This window comes from Labrus bergylta, chromosome 5 (assembly GCF_963930695.1).
Source record: "Labrus bergylta chromosome 5, fLabBer1.1, whole genome shotgun sequence".
NCBI lineage: Eukaryota > Metazoa > Chordata > Actinopteri > Labriformes > Labridae > Labrus > Labrus bergylta.
Genome location: NC_089199.1, coordinates 24,760,514 through 24,784,313, shown reverse-complemented (window position 1 = coordinate 24,784,313; position 23,800 = coordinate 24,760,514). Strand labels below are relative to the sequence as shown.

Genomic DNA, 23,800 nt, shown 5'->3' with positions numbered 1-23,800 from the left:
CTAGAGCTTCATGTAGCATTGTCTTGATGTTGTCATTAACTGTCTTTTTAAATATTTTTAAGCAGCATTTTTTGCACTGAACGTTTTATTTTCAGTTAACTTTTAATGTGCATTGAATTTTAATCATCGGTATCGGCCTGTCCAGACTTTTTTTTTAACTGGGTTGGCCCCCCTGGGGAGTGGACTTATGCAGGGGCTGCTGGACGCCTCCCTTTGGAGGTTTTCCAGGTGAACCCCACCAAGAGGAGACCCCGAGGTAGACCCAGAGTTCACTGGAGGGATCATATATCCTGTCTGGTCTGGGAACACCTCAGAATGCCCCAGGAGGAGGAGCTGGAAAAGGTTGCTGGGGGGAGGGACGTCTGGCAAAGTCGTTGGTGAATTATTGTTGGTGAAATAATTCCCACAAACGTAAAAGCATCAGATGTTGGAGTGAAACTACTTTATTATTGTCAGCTGGAATAGAATAACAATACACCAAAGTGTGCCTTTACTCAACAATAGAACAGTCTGCCAAAGAATCTGCAAACATACTCTGTTTGTTTAAAATTAATAAAAGTGAAGTCACACAAACTCTTCTGATCACATTCAGATAAACAGGAGCAACAAATGGACACGAGTTCAATCAGTGTGTGCCCGACGTTTATCAGCGCTGACTCCACATGGCATGAAAAGTGGTGTTAGAAAACTTTTAAATGAAATAAAGTTTAGAATCCTTAAATGGCTATGTACTTTTCTGCTGAGCTGCCGAATAAAAGCCGACTGAGGCGATGAAAATATTCTCGATAAATGTGTCCGAGGGCAATTTCACATTCTGCTCCCCCTGCTGGTCTGCCTTCACATTTGTAACATTGTCCCATACTCAGTTTGATACAGCAGGTGGCAGTATCCACACAGTTGGTTTGCAAGTCCGCCAAAAAGCAGAAAGAAGAAGAAGTAACCTTGGCAACCAATCGCGAGCTGAGTCCATCCTGCTAACTGTGGATGTTTTTGTTAATTTCTGAGACGCTAACAACGACCCTCTTCCTGCAGCATCTACCGTGCAGCTCAGAGGATGAAACAGGCCCGTGCAGCACGGATATGGCTGTTTATAAAGCGACAGGAGACGTTTAGAATGACGTCATATAGTAGTCCACTTCCTGGTTTGAGCATGGTTGCGTTCACATCTCCTGTGGACCGTACTCGAGGACACATGAATCATATGCGAGACCACCTTTTTTGTGTTCACACTGATCAAATGAACCGGACTTTGGGGTCAAGTGGGCCCGAGTCCCTCGTGTGAAACCACCCAAACAGAAAGAATGAGTAGAAAAACCTTCACTGGATTAATTCTCTTCAGGAAATAAAAAAAAGTTGCCCTCATCCAGATCCCCTGACAGCATGAGACTCAAACATCACCTTCTTCGAACTTGGGGAAAATGTCATGTCTTAGATGTCCTCCAAGGCATCTAAGACATGACCTAAAGGAGGATCTGTGTTGAAGAGTTGAGGTTTGTAGTTTTTGTGACGAGTTATGTGAAGCTGCATGGCACTTTGATTCCCAACTGGGGAATGTATTCTCTGTGGGTGACGCTTTAAATGAGCCGATCCTCCAGATGGGGCGTTAACGTAGGATTCTTTTATGAGGGGTATGTTGGGGACGTCACCGATGGAGAAGTGGAGGGGATGTGTTGCTTTTCAGGATCCACCAGCCAAACGTTCCACAACCGCCACAGAGAAGAAGCATCTACCTATCCATCCTCTTCTTCCTACTCCTCCTCTCTCTCCTCCTCCTCCTCCTCCTCAGAGGGCAGAACAAACACCTAGCTGTGGGAGTGTCACCCACCTGGGGGAGGGGTCACTGCCCTTTGTGATGTCATGAAGGGAAAATCTCAAAACGGCCTGTTTGAGCATACATTTTCTGAAAAGTGGAGGAGGCAGAAGACGGAGAGGATGGACTTTTCTCATCATTTGTAGAAAGAGGGGGGTTTGTAGAAAGACTAGAGACACATATGAGTGTTAGAGGAACATGGTGAAGTGGATTCAGCATCATATGAGACCTTTAAAGTCAAAATAATGAACAGCAGTGACAGACACTGAATTTGATCAGTCCATTCAGATTTGTTTTTTTAATATGATGCATTCTGGGATTGTGTTTGTTTTTTTGCAGGAGTTCGACCCTAAAATGGTGGAAACTGATCCCAGTTGAGGTCTCAGGTGGCCCTTCTCGATTGAAGTATCGTGTCTCACAAAGTTTCTTTAGGTGATGGGCTGGGATGGTGGGCCTCTAAAACGTTTTTTTTTTGCGTCGATTTGTTTCATTTGTGATGATTCTGAGTCCTTAGCACTGACAAAGTGTTTCAGTGTGTCTAAGGCCTCTACTTACATTACTATTGATAGTGGTGCAGCACGAACATCCATGTGGCGGACACAATCAAAACACATACATGTCAAATATAACATCTACATGTGGTTCATCGGTTTAACTTCGAAGGTACAAAATGTCACGAAAGACTCGGACTGGTGAACAAAAATACAGAATCATTGTTTTTTATTATTAACAGGCATTAATTCATCTAAATGTTGGCATCAAGATAGACTCATTTCCAAAAGATTAGAGAAGAAATGTTTTTTTTGCAAGTGTTCGTGGAATAAATGTTTACACCAAACTTTACAACGAGAGTCTGCAGCTGTCGCCATCAAACCAAACTGAATGTTTAAAGGACCAATCAGAGATGTGTAGTGAGTGAAATGATAAAGCGACTTTACTATATGATCAGACATTAAGGAAACATGCTATGTTGAAGTGCTGGCTTCTCTGACAACAATGCAGCAGCCAGTATGTCCTCCTTCTAACTTAGATTCTGGTCCTGAATGCTCTGGATCTGTTTGGACCAGAGAAGGTAGGCGGTTTTAAGCCCCCCCCCCCCCCCCCCCCCCCCCCCCCACACGGCCGTTTTGGACGCCCCTCGGTTTGCCAGATATGAGAGCAGTTATCAGGTCAAACCAACAGGTGTTGAAGCGATGGAAGCGGGCAAGAGAACTGGTTCAGACAGAAGTGATTGTACCCGACCTAAAAAGCCTCTGCATGTTTCTAATAAGCTCTACGCGCAGAAACGTGCTCAAACTAGGATCAATATTGGAGATGCTTTTGAAAAATGGAGAGAGGTTAGAACGCAGAAAGGTTTACAGACCGATGCAGAGCTGGCTAAACACTGAAGCTTCAGTGTCCACCACATAACAACCTGCGTGAGCATCGACTCTAGAGAGGAGGGGAAGGGGGGAGACAGCTCTCTTAAAATTTGGACTGCAGTACCCATTTTAAACACTAGGGGTCAGAGTTACATACTGCTCATTTAAAATGCTTTTGAAATAAGATTTCATGACAGTTAGTTTGAATGCAACAGCTGCAGGATAGACGTCAAACTTCCATTATGGCTTCTGCTGCACCTTTTCTAACCCCTCTTGGAGATCTGTCGATGATAAATCTACAATCTCCTTTTCATGCATGTTTCTTCATGAGTCACAATCTTCATCTCTTTTAAAAACACATTCCTATGCAGAGTGTAAACTTTCCTCTGTCATTGGTCCTCGAGCGGGAAATCAGCCCTGAAAATACATTTTTCATTTTGGCACAAAAGAACACAAACAAGAAGACATTCCTTGGGTCACATTAAGAGGAATGAATCATTTTTAAATATAGACTATTTATATGTATATTTCATGAACACATCTGTTTCTATATCATCTTTATAAACAGTCACCGTTTTTGTTCTATCTACGAGGCATTCATACGAATAAATAAAAAAATCACATGAAGTTGTTTTAGATTGTGAAAAATGATCCTGCATTTTTCAAACCAGAAAGTGTCGTGATAAATAGGGAGTTACATGTGAGCTACTCATAAGTTGACAACCTGACCTCAGAGACCGAAAGAATTCGTCCCTGAAACAAAAAAAGTGGAAACAAATGTGAAGGCGCCGAGGAAAAATGAGAAATCGTAGCGAGTGATTTCCTGTTCCTGATGTCAGATTTTTCTTGGACAGGAGCGTACGACATCCTGGATCACATGTTCAAAACTCCTAACATGATAGCTTCGGTTGCCTTCGGCTCGAGATATACCTGCTTTTAACACGGACTGTAAATATTAAAGGACGAAGCCTAAGTGACGTCCCCCGTCTGTTCCTGCAAGGGGCGCTGGAGTCCCATCGATGGCGGTATCCATGTTGGAAATGCTGTCTCAGTCTAACTTTCAGTCAACCTAACGACAGGCTGAGAGCTGGAGCTGAGGCGGGTTTTAAACCTCCTGACAAACCTTTACATCGCGCCCACCTGTCAATCAGGTCAGCTACACGCCTTATTGTGAATAACTCTTATCCTTCATCAAATCAAAACTGATGAGTCATCAAAACATTCACCCCCCGTACAGTGTGTGTCGATCGAGACATGAGCTAATCAGACCTATTTTTTTTTTTGAACCAGGCTGTAAACATGTTAATCTCTGCTGTAAAAACAGGCTTTTTTGAATGGGTGTGTATGTGACTTCCTGTGCTTCTGCAGCCAGCCTCTAGTGGACACTCGAGGAACTGCAGGATTGACTTTTAACCTTGTCTTTGTGTTCACAACCAGCTGCATCATGAACATACATGACTTTGCACAACACGTGTTACTGGAGGATACCTCTAGAGGGCGCACTAGAGAGAGCATTCTAAGAAACGACTCGAGGAATTTATTGTCATCTTAATCCAGAGATCAGAACTAAAGAAACAGTTAAAAGTCAGGGGTAACATCAGATCAGCTCAGACTAAAGACTAAAGGACAGAACACACCGTCACATCATCCCTGCTTATCGACTGCTAGAATTGATTTAAACCGTCTGTAGATATTTTGACGGGCATGTTTGTCGCTGTGCGGTGACAATGACTCTTGATAATCAAGCTGTTGTCTTTTAATGTCCCTGCTGACTGAGTCACATCGCTTCTGCCTCTACACTGCCCCCTGCTGTTCATGTGCATGTTGAGATCACATTCATCTTTTGATGATGTGCACGGGGAATGCGCCACAACAATCCTGCAAACGTATATGCAATGTCAAAAGCAAGTATATCTCCAGCTTTAAACTTGTGAATGACAAACATGGCTAAAGATAAATCTAATAATCTTAAAAATATGAAACTAGATCGTTCAAATTGTCTTGACAAGTTTGCAAAACATTAAAATAATTGTCATGGGGATACACCACATGATTGCTCATATATATTATCTTCAACAGATGAAAAAATATTCAAGTGAATTCTCCTCACCATCTCAAAAAATATGCATAACGATATTTTTTTATTTTAAACAATTGCTACAAGCTAACGTCAATTCTCCGTCTGAGGACAGAAACACGTGCTCAGATTCTCATTTATCCTCGGTGTCGACAGAACGACTGAAAAAGCTTTCGACGACCGGCTGCTGTTTTTTGTGTTTTTTTGTATTATTGCTTCACAGAATGTAGCAAATCTGTTTGGAAATAAATCCAGTGTTAATATCCCTGCAACGCTGCTACTAGCAAAACAGACGCCTATTTTGCACATTTTGTATTAAGTAAAAGTTTCTCCACATGGTTTGGATTTGAATTAAATATTAAATTGAAAAATAAATCATCCTCTGACGTGACATTTCTCAAATCTCTGAATCGAGCCGCAACATATGCATGTGTTTACCTCAGTAACAATCGTACTGCATTTTCATTCCAACTCCTCCGCCTGTGTAGCTCATGCTAAAGTCTTATCAGGTTGTCTGCTAATCAATTAGACGTTTTAATTAACCATGCGGATGCTACCAGCTAATGCTACAGTCTTACTGTTACTAATGCAAGATTATCCCCTCCCCCTCCCCTCAGAGTTTTAACATTAATCAGCTATTATAGATCACCTTTGGCTCCCTCCATTAGATGCTGACGACCATAATATTTACACACAAAAAGACATGAAGGATCGTAAAGTGCCCAAATCAAAATACACACATGCTCATCTTTAAACAGTTTGCACGCAGCGTTCCCTTTGAACTCATCCTATGTGTGAAACCAGAACCCTTTTATTCAGACGATGCAGAGTACATGTCATGCTTCCTCGCTCCCTCTTCCTCCTCCCTGCTAACAGAGTCGTAGTGCGATTAATCACCGGGTGCCGTGGCGGTATGTGGATTAGGGCTGTAATTTAGAATAAAAGGGATGCTTCTCTGCACGGCCTGATGCTGCTGTTAGACGTCGTGGGCGCTCGTTTCTGTGTTCCTCCCTCACAGCAGCACATGCCACTCGCTGTCTGAAGGAGAGGAAGGAGAAGACACTTGCTGGTAGAAATTGGCACAGTAGAAACTGTTATTAGACAACTGTTAGCCAAAGCTTTAAAAAAAAAGGATTTACAGCACGCCGTCCGCCTGGCTGCCATCCTCATCGATCATGTAAATAGTTAGCATTAGAATCTCACGTCAGGGCCACGACGCAAGGACAGAAACTCTCTCTGCGCTCGAACTGTCTGGTGGAAGTGAGAACTTAAAACGCACCGACATAAATTAGCACGATGAGGACTCACAAATTTACACCTGGCTGTTTCTAAAGGATTGCATCCACACGGTTTCATGGTGGTGAATTTGACAGTTGCATGCATCTGTCATTTGTAACCTTATTCGATGTCTTGCATGATGTCTTGATCCAGTGACTCCATTTTCAACTCTTCATGAAAGGTCTTGGTTTGATCAGCACCTGCTCATGTACGACAGATATCTCAATTTGTGCATTGATACAGGAAACAACCAGGTGTAATGGCACCTAGAAACCCGTGAGGCTGTTAGTTTTTATCACCTGCCCTTTCTCCGAGAGATAATGACTCAGTAAAGCCGGCACACTAGACGATTTCAGGGCCCCAGTTTTGATCCTTGGGAGCTCAGAACCTGCTGGTTGCTCTTTTCAACCTGATGCTGATTCCCATACCAAGAATAGTCTGATTAACACAATTTAAATTATTGTCAGAAATGAATGATTAATGCCTAGCAATTCACTCTCTCCGCTACATCTGCAGCCTTGTTGTTCATCATCACATTATCATTTTCCTAACCGATGCTCAGAGGCGTTCAAATTATGGTATTGTAATGGTGCATTAAGTAGTGTACTGGCCGTTACCTGACACCTCATTTATGGCAATATTGGAGGCCAATGAAGATACTGGAAATCTTAATGGAATAACTCCATTTGGGACCTCATTAATCCACTCATTAACCAATGTTTGCCGTGCAGTGCAGGTACAAAAAAACTGGTGAAAAAAAAAACCAGCAGCACTCTGAAATCCCCAGGACCAGGTCATATGTCGAGCTTCATTCATACCTACTCTGCTCTGATACATTAAGTACAAAATAAAGTGAACACTGAAGGGCCAAATGTGTGACACACACCCACACACACAAATTCAGAGTGTTCAAAACCAAGATGTCTTGGTTTGTTACAACAGATAGGCTTAATTCTTCTGCAAAAAGTCCTCTGTTGTCTGGCCGTTCACAACGTTCTGCTTGTGTCCCAAACAGCCAGAGGGCAGTGTCACTTCCTCTCCCGGACTAGTGGACGCAGAGATTTCACTCAGGAGCCGTCAACACAGAAAGACAAATAGCTGTCCTGATAATAAGAATCCAGAGCGGGGCTGTGAAGAAGGCGCGTAGCTGAAGCAAAGCTGAGCCCCGCAGTGTATCCCGGTCCCAGAAGGATGTGATCAATGTTGGCAACCGAGCCCTCCTTTGAAGTATCCTCATTAGGTGTTTTTTTTTTGTTTTTCATCAAAGAGATCTGCAGAGAGCAACAGTTCCCCGGGAGTCAGAGGGGGCGGTCAGTTGCATCAACAAAAGAAACTTGTTTCCCTTGAGTCCCGGGAAACAGTCGGATGAAATATCAAAAGAATTACAGTGTGTTTCCAATGACCCACGAATTAGAAGGATCACTGTCCGATCAGAGGGATGGTTCGGTCCAAAGCGTCCTCGAGTGACACGATTCTTCACCCCATTGCTGACCCTGGAGCTGCAGGGTGTAAGAAAAAGTCTCAATCGACACGGCAATGAAATCATAGTCGCATCAACAAAATGTGACGATAAGCGTTGAGTCTTATGATCGCTCACAACAGGGCCCGATGGTGCTCTCCAGGGACATCTGGGAGCAATGGCGGATGAGTGGCGCCATCGTTGGGTCCACCATGGAGGAGGTAGGGAAGAGCTTGTACCAGCCGATCACCATCGCACTGAGGTCCAGCTCCTCCAATAGGATTCGAGCCACGCCCATGAAGCATTTGCGGTCCATACGTCCATAATTGCCCCAAACGATCACCTGGGGAAGAGAATGGCAAGATGTCAGTTAGGAGCAAGAAATGTAATGTTCATACCATAAAACCAACGCTCAGCTGACTTAACTGCATGTGACGCCATAGTTCAACACAGCTAGCTGTTAGCATGTGGTGTTAGCTCAGTGGCAACAAGCTCTGATGAGCTGGTAGCATTCATAAGCTGCATAAAACATGGACGTCGTCTCAATGACGACATCCATTGTTTCTGAATTGGCAGTTTAAAGCCCAACGATGGCGGTAACCATATTGGAAATGCAGTCTTACTTTCAATCAGTATACTAGCAGGCAAAGAGGTGACGCTGAGGCCGTCCTTAAGCCTTCTGACACAGGGGTTCGCAAAGTGGAGTCGGGACCCACAGGGGGGGTATCCAAAGTATCCAAAGGAATTGTTTTTACAACCCATTATTGTAAAAATCAATACAACATACAGTATGTAAATTCCACCATGGCTGCACTTCAGAAAGGGACCCAGTGGGGCAGGGCTCTGTCCGATGGAACAAAACCTTGGCGCTGATGGAGGGCAGCGCACACAGACTATGTAGAAATTGGCAGCAACACCGGGAAGTTTGCAGCCATAACCAAAGGGGGGGGGGGGGAGGGGGGAGACTACAAATGAAGTGAAGTTACTCGATGTATTAGAAAGAGGCGTTTTCTTTCTAATCACAGTAATGATGTGGAACAATAGCCGATCAGTGGTGGTCTTACCTGAGACTAAAAAGCTCTCGATTTGAGACCTTCAAAAAGTTGTCTGAAGGCCAGCACCAATCCTGAGCATTACTACACTAGATTGACGTGATTAAGTGAAGCCTTTCTACTCTGATTCTTTGTGTCCATGTATCGTTAGCTTCTGCAAATATCGAGATATTTTAGTTTGTCTTCATGAAAAGAAAGAAAAAAATAAGCTTTTAAATGCAAGTCAGACGTCTTTTTGTGACTATGGAGGAAAAGTTCACGAGGAGAAAATCTGACCTGAGGGAACCGGCAGAACAATCGAGTGGATTGAAGTTTGATCTTCTGATTGAGCTCCGGCTGCTTCAGGATCGCAAACGTCACAAAAGATGAACAAAGAGACGACTGATCGCTGAGTTCTGACGTCTCTCTTCTCTTCTTTTTCTCTCTTTCTTTCATTGTTTCTCATCGATTCTGTTTCCCACTGACTTATCTCCGCGCTCGGCTTTCTACTTCCTTCCCTCTCCTATTTTACAACCCCTTCAGTCTTGCATCTTACTTTCCTTTCCTCCGTCAGATATATTCATTTTCTTCTCTACTTGCAAACTCTTTGTTTTCTTTCCTTCACAGGCAGAATGTGCGACATGTTCCACATAAATATATCATAAATCCAGTATATCCTGTGTAAATGTCTCACTGAGTCATGACTGTCTACAATGAGTGAGAAGCTCGAGTCCCGCTGGCTGTGTTGTTGTCAGAGCCGTGTTTACATGGACGGGACGGCCGGCTCCTCCCCTTGTGTATAAAAGCTGTTTTAGTCAAGGACTAGAGAGAAGAAGAAAAACATACTCACTGATGATTTGGATGTTAGTAAGAGTTTTTAGATCACGCTCATTCTGTGTAAATGTACATGCAATGTGAAGCTACGAGCTAACTAAAGAGCGCTAACATTAGCATGCTAACACAACAATGCAGGACACTGGTGATTGCAGCACGAGTTAAAGGATGCCATTGAAGGGCGGTTGGAGGTGTGTTGCTGCACACTAAATGATTTTGGCCCCTTTCTGATCGATCTTGAATATTAAATATCAAACATGTTTGACGTTAACAATAACTGGTTGGACTGAATACCAATATTGGTCCCGATGGAATATCTGCAGTGGCCAATGAGAGTGAGCAAACCAAGAGGTGTCACCAACCAGATGTTGCAACTCTGCCAACCCTCCCTCAGCTTGTGCTGCACATTAAATAAAGCCACACATAATCCGTCTTCTCCGCCAGGATCTCATCTGTAACGTTTTTCTAGTTTTCAGTTTTTCGCTGTAAACAGAACACACAGCAGGACAGCCAGCTGACGACATCGATCGCCCTCCATATTTGTTTTCACTTCTGAAGTCACATTGGATCAAATGATTCACCTACAGATACGTGTCTTGTCTCCACATCCTCCTCGCTCCGTGTCTGATCGGGAAATAAACTCAAATATAAAACATGCAGTAAAAAGTAACGGAGTAGTGTCGGTCATCCAGTGGCCGTTGTCAATAAACTGATGGAGACAGGATGGACGTGCAGTGCTTTTCTTCTCACTTGCAAATGCTACATCATGTGTCAGGCCCGCTCAGTAATCAGCCGGTGGAAACAGTGTTCAGAGTCCTGCAGATGTGCCTCGGGCTGCTCCTCTCCGCTCGTTTCCTCACTCTGCAATTAGCCACTAAACGCCTCCCTCTTAATTATCTGCTGTCTGAGTCGCTGTCCTCCGACTTTCATCAAACTCATTCACACTGGATAATGGAAACGGCTGAAATCAGCAGCAATTTTTAATCTGTCACTTCCTCATTTAGCAGAGCGGAGAGCTGTTCATGCTGAGAGTTAATTCAAACCCTGCATCAATTTTTACAGCACAAACCTGAGTTAAAGGCAGGGTTGGTAATTTTGGAAAACTAGCATGATTTTGAAAGTAGCATTCCCTCAGTGATCCGTCTGCACCCCCTCCCCTCTGTGCTCCCATAAAAGCCACGCCCCCTCACTTACCTGAACGAGCGCCGTTGCTGCAGAAGTGGACCTCAGCTCATCTCTTACATTGTGTAGAAACTACGTCGTCTCATGTCTCATTCAGCGGTAAGTAAACTCACAGTATAAACTCCGTCATCGGTGACGCGCTTTGAGTGTAGGCTAGAGCACGCAAGAGGTAGAGAGCGAGCAGGGAGACAGGGAGGCGTCTGATTGGTTCATCGGATTGGTACCTCGTGGCAGACATTGATTTAAGTTTTTACAGACATACAACTACAGCTACAGATGACAGATTTTCTTTGTTCCTTTTTCAGAGAACATGAGTTATTAAGTTCTGTCAGGAGCTAAAGACAATTTCAACCAATATCTTAAAAAGTGGATCTGGAGAAAATTACCAACCCTGACTTGAAGAGTGTTCACCTGCTGCAAATATGTGCATCAGGACTCTTTTTGTTGACGATCCTATTCTCAGTGAAAAGCTAAATTCAGTTCACATCAGAACTCTTATCACACATTGTTAACACGCGTAGTAAGAGTTTGTCCAACACAAAGTGCATGGTACCATCCAATGGTTCCTCTCTGTCACTTTTTAAATTATGAAAACACATCTTCTCTCTAGCTGCCAATCAGGGTGCCAACAAAGGGGTCAAGTACTACTGCTGTCTGATGAGCCGGCTCACCTGCACCACTTTCCCCTGAGGGCTCTCAGAGAAGACCAGGACCTGGTTGTAGAGAGGGTCCAGAGACTTCCTCACCGACTTGGTCTTCTTCTTGGCCACGCAGATGCCGTTCTCCAGGAGGTAAACTTTGATGTATGCCGCTGCAACCACAGAAGACGGAAACAAAAGTTAAGAGAAACTCTGCAAGATGGCTCTCAAAGTGTCAGGGCATTAAGTGAGATCAATAAAGGCGACAGGCTGTATATTGGGATTAGCTTCTATTAGAGGTTTTACGGTAGTCTCTGATGTAAACCTTCCCTCCATACTTTGCTCATGTGGTCATCCTCACATTTATCTGGTTTAGAGTTTCAGTTTTTCCTCGTATTTGTTCTCATGCAATTAGGATCAATGGCTGATTTAACGTTATGCAACCGCCGAGGAGAACTCTGAGAGCTCAGAGTTTGTGGTTACACAATCCAACTTACAACACCACATGCCAGGTCTGCTTTGTTTCCTGCAGTTCAAATCAATGCAGCGGTGTTCGCCTTCATCACATGAAGAATAACGGGCAGAGGAATACAACAGCTGATTTTTTATATATTCTGGAGTCTACAGTTTTTAAGATCCTCAGCAGGTCTCTTCCTCTCCGTCAACTGCCTCTAAACTAAATCCTTCTCGGGATCAATGAATCCAATTAAAGTTTTTGTTTTGATAAATTAGATAAAAGCCTAGTTTCTCTACATATAAAGACGTTTTGATAATGAGAAAGACATTTAAATTCAATACATTGATTTCTATGGAGTCACAAATCTCTTGAAAAAACCCTGATTTATTTTGGGACTTTTTTTTGCCTTCATTAGAAAGACAGGACAGTGGATAGAGTCTGAAATCTAAGAGAGAAAAAGAGAAAGAGTGGGCAATGGCATAGGATAAAGAAGCCACATGTCAGGCTGCCTGCTATGAGCACATAGGCTATAACCACAAGGCCACCGGTACCGCAAAACTGGTAATTTTAACCTGCAAAACAAAGGAGTTGCTGCCTCAATCAGTGGGTTCTTTTTAAATGATCAGTATGTAACTCTGACCCCTAGTGTTTAAAATGGGTAGTGATTGTATCCCCCCCCACCCCCTTATAGTCGATGCTTACACAGGTTGCCATGTGGTGGACTCTGAAGCTTCAGTGTTTAGCCAGCTCTGCATCGGTCTGTAAACCTTTCTGCGTTCTAACCTTTTTTCAAAAGCATCTCCAATATTGATCCTAGTTTGAGCACGTTTCTGCTCGTGGAGCTTATTAGAAACATGCAGAGGCTTTTTAGGTCGGGTACAATCACTTCTATCTGAACCACTTCTCTTGCCCGCTTCTATCGCTGCAACACCTGTTGGTTTGACCTGATAACTGGTCTCATATCTGGCAAACTGAGGGGCGTCCAAAACGGCCGTGTGGGGGTCGCCTTAAAACCGCCTACCTTCTCTGGTCCAAACAAATCCAGAGCATTCAGGACCAGAATCTAAAGGTGCCTAAATGTCCTTTGTCAGTGTTTTAACGTGTCCTGAATTTAATGGCAGCTGCTGTAATGGTGACCTTTTCTGCAAAGGATTAATACAATTTCTAATAAAGTATCGAGCATAAAAAAGGCAAAATAACAACTGAAGAAATGAAATTATTTTTGATGAAACCTACAAAACACACACACACAAACACACACACACACACACACACACACACACACACACACACACACACACACACACACACACACTCCGTTGTCACGTTTGAGTGTTTCAATCAGTGGTGGAAATATAAACAGCCTCTCTGACAGCGTGTGTTTCCCTGGGGAGCTCCCCGATGGACGTTTCCACTTGGGGAGATCCCAGAACTGTTTGTTCCAAAAACCACTATTGATCCATGGAGCTGATGTCAGACTCAGTCCACAGGGCGCCAAACCAATCAGTTGACAAAGGGTGACCCAGAAAAACCACTATATTTGTAAGTTATTAAAAACATTCTGAGATTTTTTTCTGCTTCCCATGAACTCATCATTACTCTGAAACGCAGAGTTTCAGAAACCCTGGACTATTTATCCTGCACTGATTTTGTGCAGCTCTGTTTGAAATCAGAGCATGGTGCGGCATGTTTTCACTGCAGCATTATTTAGATTTTACTAATTTATCTCCTCCTCTCACCGTCTGTTAGCTCCCTGTGCAATATAAAAGGCCACTTCCTCCTCTTCATTCATGCATTTTTTATCTCTCCAAGGACTCTGAAGATGTTTGTGGAGGAAATAAAACGACCACTGCAGGTTGTTTTTGATTTGAATCAAGACATCAAAACTTCAGCTTCAAACAAACAAGAAGAGCAGGTTTGATTGTTTTGGCTCCTGAGTGGACGGAGGGGTGTGGACTCACCTGGAGGTCCCTTTGAACCTGGCTTCATGGTGAGTCCTCTGGCCTGGACGACCTCCACCTCCAGACCCCCATTCCTCTCCGACAAGCCGATCTCTATGTCACCTGGACGGGGGGAAAACACAGGTGTGTGTTAGAAACTTCAGAAACATCATTATTAGACAGTTTGAAAAAAGAGTAAAGAAAATATACAAAATATCTTTAAACTTTTTGGTATATTTACAGAGAGAAGGTGCCTCAACAGCATGAACATTTTAGTATTTATATTATTCTTTATGAGTTTATGACTTCAAGGCATCAGGCTGCATGGTGGTGAAGTGGTTAACGCTGTCCCCTCACAGTGTGGAGGTTCCTGGTTTGATTCCCCGTCTGACAGGAGTCTCTCTGTGTGGAGTTTGCATGTTCTCCCTGTGCATGTGTGGGTTCTCTCCGGGTACTCCGGCTTCCTCCCACAGTCCAAAGACATGCTCGGTAGGTTAACTGCTGACTCTAGGTGTGAATGTGAGTGTGACTGGTTGTCTGTCTCTATATGTCAACCCTGTGATTGGCTGGTGACCCGTCCAGGGTGTAACCCCGCCTCTCGCTCAATGACAGCTGGGATCGGCTCCAGCCCCCCAAGGACCTCGAATGAAGTGGACTATACCCTCTGTACATGTGGCACACACACTAACCACTAGGCTACCGGCGCCCCAACAAACTTTGGTTTTCACAGGAATAATGCATGGGACACTTAGCAGAGCAACGAGGATGATCGCTGTCAGATGAGGTCCCCTTAGGGAGGGAGGTTTCCTACTGTCATTGCAACATTTGTACATTTTGAGTCACTGCTTTGATCAGCCTTCAGGGGCCCCCCTAATGGCCTGGGGGCCCCAAACAGTTGCCTGCCTTTGCCTGCTGACAAGAAGCACTTCTGTACACGTACACATCTTAAATGGAGTTTCTGAAAATCTTCACCCTGGAAGGAGTTTTACTAAAGGTGAGTTCTGACCTTTGAAAAACTAAAGGTGAAAACTACGGGTGGACTAGGTCTCAGAGGTCAAGAGGTGCACTCAAGCTTTTAAAATCAGATCATTTTGTGATCATATGAAAGTTTTTTCTGCACTCCGCTCACTGAGAGTCAGTCATATGTCCCTGAAATGACAAACCTTTGAAAGTGACAAAGAGCAGACACCGGCCAAAGTTATTCTGAGTCCTCTGATGTTATGTAATGTTGGACTGGACTGCAGCTTCGGAGTCACTGTAGTCCAGCCAAGGACGGCGCCACGGTGCCAGTGAGGAAACTGACCCACTTACAGTAGATCACTGGAGGACGGGCTGGGTATGATATATCAGGTTTATCTACAGCCTGTAAGGGGGTACGTGCAGGGGACGGAAACTCTGCAGTGGGGTCAAAATTGATAAAACTGGAACTTTTTCTTATGACAGCGTGAAATGATCTCAGCAGATTTATGACGACATACAGGGTCAGATATAGACCATGGTGGTGATGGTCTATGTGGGACAGACAAAGACCATGGTGGTGGTGATGGTCTATGTGGGTCGGACAAAGACCATGGTGGTGGTGATGGACTATGTGGGTCGGACAAAGACCATGGTGGTGGTGATGGACTATGTGGGTCGGACAAAGACCATGGTGGTGGTGATGGACTATGTGGGACAGACAAAGACCATGGTGGCGGTGATGGACTATGTGGGACAGACAAAGACCATGGTGGTGGTGATGGACTATGTGGGACAGACAAAGACCATGGTGGCGGTGATGGACTATGTGGGTCGGACAAAGACCATGGTGGCGGTGATGGACTATGTGGGTCGGACAAAGACCATGGTGGTGGTGATGGACTATGTGGGACAGACAAAGACCATGGTGGTGATGGTCTATATGGGTCGGACAAAGACCATGGTGGTGGTGATGGACTATGTGGGACAGACAAAGACCATGGTGGTGGTGATGGTCTATATGGGTCGGACAAAGACCGTGGTGGTGGTGATGGTCTTTGTGATGTTCTATGGTCATTTTTTATCACTTCCTGTTTTATTTTGTTAATCACCCTTATCTCTGATTTTCAGATCCTGCTCCTCATGTCTGATTTTTCCCGCCTTTGTCGACCCCTCTGGATTTGTTTGCTTGAACCCGGACAGTCCATAAACCTGATTTGTGTGCTTGGAGTCTGCATTTGGATCCTTTTAGTGTGAAGCAACCATTGGCCATCCCAACATGGACTGTGCAATATCAAGACACTACATCCAAGTGAATCGTGGTACTGCTGCTTCACCGTCCCTCCCAGAGAGGTCGAGGGAGGCGTTGTTAACAGACTGATCAGAGGAGAGGCCGTTTGTAATAATACCCATGACTTCTCTTACCCATGGATGTCGTCGCCAGCGTCTGTCGCCCAACAAACTGAGCGGGTCCCATCCCGTCCAGGAAGTCGCTGAACTGTGCGTCCGATGCCAAACACATGCCGCTGTAGTTCAGACTGCAGAGCGAGAGAGAGCGAGAGAGAGCGAGAGAGAGAGAGACAGAGAGAGAGACAGAGAGAGAGACAGAGAGAGAGAGAGAGACACACACAAAGAGAAGGGCGGTTAAACACGACCATGCAGACGGCTCTTAATTCACCAAAGAACGAGTCCGGGACCGGAAAGAGTCTGCAGAGACACCAACAAAAATTCAGAAGGTGTACCTGAAGGTAAAATCAGAGCGTTGGATTTACAGTTTGAACCCTCTGACTTTATTTTCTGTGTTTGTGTGTGTTCGTAAAGAAATCAGCTCAGAGTGCTTTGATGGCTGAGAGCCAGGTGTACTACGACTGTGTGTGTGTGTGTGTGTGTGTGTGTGTGTGTGTGTGTGCGCTCCATCAGAGGACAAATCCAGCCCGACATGTCATGATGCTGATGTGCATAAGTATTTCTCTGAACGTGAACTTTTCAACATGTTGCAGGAGTAGGGGAGACCGGGAGTGCATGTGTGAAAACAGCTGAAGTGTGCAGTCCACCACCTCGCCTAGCAGCCTGTTGTTCTCACCTCCATGCTAACATCCTGGACCAGGTCTACTGAAACCCCCAATCATTTTACAAGACTTCTCAATCCCCCTACATCTCTCAACCTACACTGCCTCATACTTCATCTTCACTGCTTTTCATAATTAATTCTCGTTCACGGTCCCGTGCTCTTTAAGCGAGTGTCCTACTTTGGGCTGCACATTTAAGGAAACGGCTGTTGTCTATTTGAAACCAAAGCGTCCTTCACTGTGACCTAAATTACAGCTTTGTTTTTTGTCGTTTAAACGAAGGGAAGAAAGCGACAAAATATTTATGAGATTGTTCCAACAAAGAGGAAACACAAAGGCACATGGGACGAAATTCACTAATCATTTTACAATCAGGAGTCTCAACACAATTACATCCTTACAAAATAATTTACCAGGTGTGTCCCTCCACAGTGATTAACACACAAAGTCACTTAGCTGAGATTAGACACTCTTGCAAATCTGTCACCTGATGTCTCCTTCCTTTCTGCTGTTTTTATGTTCAGGTTGGATTCTGACACAGTACATGATTGCATTTTTGTATTAAAGGTTTCTATTCATGTGAATGTTCTCATGTATGTGCTGCACTAATTAAAGGAGCAGTATGTAACTCTGACCCCTAGTGTTTAAAATAGGTACTGCAGTCTAAATTCTAAACATTGTAGAGAGCTGTCTCCCCCCGCCCCCTCCTCTCTGGCGTTGATGTTCACGCAGGTTGCCATGTGGTGGACTCTGAAGCTTCAGTGTTTAGCCAGCTCTGCATCGGTCTGTAAACCTTTCTGCGTTCTAACCTCTCTCCATTTTTCAAAAGCATCTCCAATATTGATCCTAGTTTGAGCACGTTTCTGCTCGTGGAGCTTATTAGAAACATGCAGAGGCTTTTTAGGTCGGGTACAATCACTTCTATCTGAACCAGTTCTCTTGCCCGCTTCCATCCCTGGAACACCTGTTGGTTTGACCTGATAACTGCTCTCACATCTGGCAAACCGAGGGGCGTCCAAAACGGCCGTGTGGGGGTGCTTTAAAACCGCCTACCTTCTCTGGTCCAAACAAATCCAGAGCATTCAGGACCAGAATCTAAAGTTAGAAGGAGGACATACTGGCTGCTGCATTGTTGTCAGAGAAGCCACCACTTCAACATAGCATGTTTCCTTAATGTCTGATCATATAGTAAGCCCACTTTATCATTTCACTCACTACACGACTGGTACTTTAATTTAACCAGATTAACAGGATCCATTAATAAAGGTAATAAAATAAGAGAAGAGGGTTAAATACTCTTTGTGTGTGTGTGTGTGAGTGTGTGTGTGTGAGTGTGTGAGTGTGAGTAAACAGCGCTGACATGCATTAAGTCAGCAACATTAGCAGAGTGGGTATTACTGGGTGATAAAATCCCAAGCTTTAGATTATAATATCGCCCGTGTATGAGGCACATCTGGGGGATTACAGGACGGATTCACAGAAATGTGAAGCTCGCTCACTCGATGTAAACGACGCGCTGCAGGCGGAGGACACAGTGGAAAGGCTGCAGAAACAATTTGAGATGATCTGGGGTTGCCCACCTGGGGAACTGATTTACGCATGAATATTTTATTTATGTAAGATCTCCGACTACTGCACAGCCGTCTTAAAGAGACAGGCTTGAGTTTCCAACTTTAATGTTTCTCTTGACAAATTATATATTGGCAAAGTTGCACCTTAAAGTATGCACTAACTTATTTAAAAGTTTCACAACCTTCTTTCAGACACGGCTGAAGAGCTTGACTTTGAAAGCTTTTAGCCTGAGCTGCTTCAGAAGGGCTGCACGGTGCTGCAGTGGTTAGTCCTGTCCCCTCACAGTGAGGAGGTTCCTGTTTGAATCCCCGTCTGACAGGAGTCTCTCTGTGTGGAGTCTGCATGTTCTCCCTGTGAATGTGTGGGTTCCCTCCATGTACTTCGGCTTCCTCCCACAGTCCAAAGACATGCTCGTTAGGTTAACTGGAGACTCTAAATTGTCTGTAGGTGTGAATGTGAGCGTGTCTGGTTGTCTGTCTCTATATGTCAGCCCTGTGATTGGCTGGTGAACAGTCCAGGTTGTAACCCCGCCTCTCGCCCAATGACAGCTGGGATAAACTCCAAGATTTGCGACCCTGAACGGGAAAAGCGATATAGATACTGGATAAGTCAGTCCCCATTTAATGACACAGAGTGAGTTTAAAAAAAAAAAAATTTGGGCGGTAGTTCGATCCCCAGCTCATGCAGCAACATGTCCGCTGTGTCCTTGGGCGAGACACTTAACCCCAAGTTGCTCCCACTGCTTCCTCAGCGGTGTGTGAATGGATGAGTTAATACTGATGGACTCTTTACACAGCGGCCTCTACCATCAGTGTGTGAATATAGAGGTCTGACCTGCATTGAGAAGACTTGAAAAGCGATTAACGTTCTTCAAACTACGTCCCTCCTCTGGTGGTCTTATGTAACTGATTGGCTTTGGCTCCTGGAAAAGAAAACTCTTCTCTTGTGCAATAAGTTCAGCAGGCAGAGTGCGAACAGGTCGACGTGTCCCTGCCCGAGCTTGATTTATAGTTTGCTTGCAATGACAGGACATTTAACCAAAACCTGAAATAAATTCCCTCCCTTAGCTTTGAATGTCAAATATGAACAGAAGAAGAACATGGTGGATTTTTTTTTTTTTTTTTTTGTAAAGCGAGCAACTTTGACATGAAGTCGGTGCTCATCCCGTATCAGACTCCAGTTACATAAACTGAACCAAGAGGACAAAGCCCGATGCCGAATCCTGATATCCCTTACACGAACACACAAACACCTCAAACCATCCCCAGTTAGCCCTGCATCACTATCCTCAGCACACACACACACACACACACACACACACACACACACACACACACACACACACACACACACACACACACACACACACACACACACACTTGCCAGATCCTGAATTGCCCCAAACATAAATCAATAAGCTCATAAGTGTGATTGGATGGTGTTAGCTAACAAAGTGCTTATTCATGGTGGAGCGTACTCGAGCGCAGAGCTTTTTCAATCAACACGGCGAGCCAAACAGCTGATGGAAACACGGACAGAACGGAGGGCGCTGTGCTTCTGCCTCCAATGACTCCGCTCTCTGAGAGGAAATACTCGGACTCAAACCTCTGAACAAGAGGTTCATCAAGAGGCTCCTACCTCACATCTCTCCTTCCATTAAGGACACACCGCTCAGACTCCCCTTGGACAAACACAAAGTTCAGGATTTAAAAGTGTGACAGGGTGAGTGTTGAATGTAATCACTGGGTGCAGTGTGTGAGTTAGTAAGATTCGGCCTCTCAATGACAAACATAATGAGCGTTCCAGTATCGGCGCTCGAGCCTTGAGTGTCCCCATCAAATTATTTCATGAAGGATGCTTCTCACTTCCTGTTCTCTGACCTTACTCGAGGTGTTACGAAGCATCGAGGTCAGTTTGAAGAGAGAGAAAAACACAAACCTGAGCGGCTCTCAATCAGCACAGACCTCTGTCGAGGTCAGTAGTCTGGAGCTCAGCACAGCTTTCTCCTTCAAAATAAAATACAGACTTCTCCTAAAGTAAAGACAGAGTCAGCGGCTTGTTCCTTCAAAATAAAATACAGACTTCTCCTTAAGTAAAGACAGAGTCAGCGGCTTGTTCCTTCAAAATAAAATACAGACTTCTCCTTAAGTAAAGACAAAGTCAGCGGCTTGTTCCTTCAAAATAAAATACAGACTTCTCCTAAAGTAAAGACAGAGTCAGCGGCTTGTTCCTTCAAAATAAAATACAGACTTCTGCTTCTGAAGCTGCTCCATTGTCCCTTCTGGGCCTCCATACATGTGTGGTGGTGACTGTGTCTGCAGAGACTCTGTCCTCTGACTGGATTTTACTGTTCTGCTTTGTTCTGGTTGACTCGGGATATTTCTGGGTAGCGAACTGGTGTGTTTCCTTCAGCCAATGACAGCGCAGCAGGTGAGTTTAGGAGTGGATACAATTCAGTGATTGGACGAGATTCAAAGCGATGAATATGACGGACGTGGACGTAGCAGCAAAGAAGAGAAAATATAATCAGAGTGAGGAGAAACACCAAGCGGATAAAGATCGTTCTAAAACGAGGGTGAACCTTGTGTTGTCTTTTACTCGTGGACGTGGAGTTGGTCTGCTTCCTGTTGGACAGGCAGGTGACAAACACCAGGCGGTTAGCTTGTGCCAGCGTGCCTTAGCTTGAAGTGTAGGTACAAGCAGTAAACATGCACACTACATCCTGCAGGGGGCGGAGCTTCTGGGGGAGATGAGCCCAGGAGGAGGGGCCCAGTTTGAATGTTTACAAACATTTTTACTGACTCCATCTCCAAGACACAAAATGAAGCTCTCGGCCCGCCCAACACTTCATGTCCATTAAGATTCTGATGATGAACCCGAGTGTGACGAACGCCTCGTTGTGACATTTACATGAGACGATCGTTAAATACCATCGGTTACATAATTTATTATCATGTGTATTCCCTCAGCATCTCAGCACGCCTCCCCCGCTGCACTACTGCCTCTCAAAAGAGCTTTACTTTACGAGTTAACAGTTTGATGTTTCATATTTAATGCCTGCACCAAGAGAAGAAAGGTAACCAGAGAGTCAGTGTCGTCGTGTGTTCGCACACACCTGACCTGCTCGTTTAACCGCTTTATAGACGTGTATCGCAGACACTTTCAACACGCTCTCATTTGGGATACGAGCGCCACAGCGGTTCAGAGTATCTACACATTTCAAAATATGTATTAATATGCTGCTCCATGATGCAATCATCCTCTGAGAGTCGCTCCATGTCCCCCCCCCCCCCAGTCAGCAGTCAGTATGTCTGTCCGTCTTTGTTATGTAACTGCAGGAATTCAAGCTGGTAGCCAGGTTGGCACTGATCTGCATGTGTGTGTGCGTGTGTGCGTGTGTACAGTAGTACTACACTCATATTGCTGATGTCAGAGGTGCTTTTCCACTGGGCTTTACTGTTTACTCTCTCTCTCTCTCCCTCTCTCTCTCCCCCAACCTCTCTCCCTCTCTCTCTCTCCCCCCCCTCCCCCCTCCCTCGCTCCCTCTCTCTCTCTCTCCCCCCTCTCTCTCCCTCTCTCCCCCACCTCTCTCTCCCCCACCTCTCTCCCTCTCTCTCTCCCCCCACCTCTCTCTCTATCGCTCCCTCCCCCCCACCTCTCTCTCTCTCTCTCCCTCTCCCCCCCTCCCTCTCTCCCTCTCTCTCTCCCCCTCTCTCTCTCCCTCACCTCTCTCTCTCTCTCCCTCACCTCTCTCCCTCTCTCTCTCCCTCTCCCCCCCCCCCTCTCTCCCCCTCTCTCTCTCCCTCCCTCTCTCCCCCCACCTCTCCCTCTCCCCCCTCTCTCTGTGTGAGTTCATCCCTGCAGACTTTCTCTTTGAAGGATTACAGAAACACACCGGCGCTTAAGGAGGAAAATTAAATGGAAACACAAAAAGCTTGGGAGGAACTTTCCCAGTAAAAAAAAAAACCTCCCGAGTTGGACGGGAATTGTTTTTTAACCCGAAACCACGGGAGATTTTCTTTTGCATAATCTTGTTTAAATTGATGTCTTTCATTTTCAGATTGAAAGCTAATGCTCCTGTCCTGTGTGTCGTCCTGCTGTATATTCGGGATGATGTCATTACATAACGTGTGCAGGCGTGTATAAAACGCACGCTAAAGCAGGAGACAGTTTGTATCCATCATCCTGTTTAAACTCATCTGAACATCTCATATGAAAACCATAACCATTACATAACCTTTAAGGGCCCACACAGAGACGCGTCGACAGCAGAAACGCTGTGTCCCTCTGGTGCGGCGCGCTCGCTTGGCGCTCTTCTCTGCTGCTAAGCAACGTGGTTTTCAAGCGTATTTTGGGCGCGCACAAAGTTAGAAACTGTTTGACTTTTCAGCTCAAGACAGGAGGCTTTACCAACGGTTTCTGTGTCATGTTTCCTCCTTCTCGTCTAGCAGCAAATCAACGGCGAGAACTGGAATACATGTTTCCCACTTATTTTATTTGGTCGCCCCGCTCCACAGACGCTCCCAGCTGATGTTTCACCCCGGATGCACTCAGGCGTTCTTGGAGCTACTCAGCCGAGGGCGGCGCCTCTTTGTACGATAGGGCGATCAGCGCAGTGTGAGGCGTGACTCGCAGACAATCGCTGATGAAACAGGAAGAGAGGGGCGGGGGAAGAGTGGAGTAAGGGGAGGTGGGAGGAGCTAAGGGATGAAGGAGGTCTGTCCAAAGAGAGTGGAGCTCGATGCAAACCACCAGTGTGAGGTTTATTTTGCAGCTTATTGTACATGTGTGATTAAACTTTGCATTTGATGAACAGTGACATATATGGATAAAGGCGTCGTGTTTTCATGTTGCAGAAGGAGTTACTCACTTCCCCTCGGAGCCGTAGCTGTTCATGCTGTCCTCTATCGACTCGTGACTCGCCTGTCGGACCGTCCGACTCGGCATCTCCACGGCCAGACCGGTCTCTGTGCTCCTCTGGATGCCCCCCTTCAGCTTCCTCCCCTCCGTGTCCACTGCAGGGAAACACACACACACACACACACACACACACACACACACATAGTTTGAGAAACGTGCGGACCAGGCTGTGAGGAGAAGATAAAAGTTGCTGATTGGTCGTGTAGCTGCTTTGT

The 23,800-nt window shown here is 45.1% G+C and overlaps 1 protein-coding gene across 1 annotated transcript in view; it reads right to left on the bottom strand.

The window, feature by feature from the left end:
• Positions 1–3,128: 3,128 nt before the first annotated feature.
• rims4 (regulating synaptic membrane exocytosis 4) overlaps positions 3,129–23,800 on the bottom strand; it is a 29,159-nt gene continuing 8,487 nt past the window's right edge. The window contains exons 2-7 of the mRNA XM_065955255.1: positions 23,536–23,680; positions 16,450–16,562; positions 14,089–14,190; positions 11,704–11,843; positions 8,124–8,328; positions 3,129–8,025 (exon numbers count right to left, since the gene is read on the bottom strand). Coding sequence (XP_065811327.1) covers positions 8,003–8,025; positions 8,124–8,328; positions 11,704–11,843; positions 14,089–14,190; positions 16,450–16,562; positions 23,536–23,680 — 728 coding nt within the window. The 3' untranslated portion in view covers positions 3,129–8,002. The remainder of the gene's footprint in view (positions 8,026–8,123; positions 8,329–11,703; positions 11,844–14,088; positions 14,191–16,449; positions 16,563–23,535; positions 23,681–23,800) is intronic.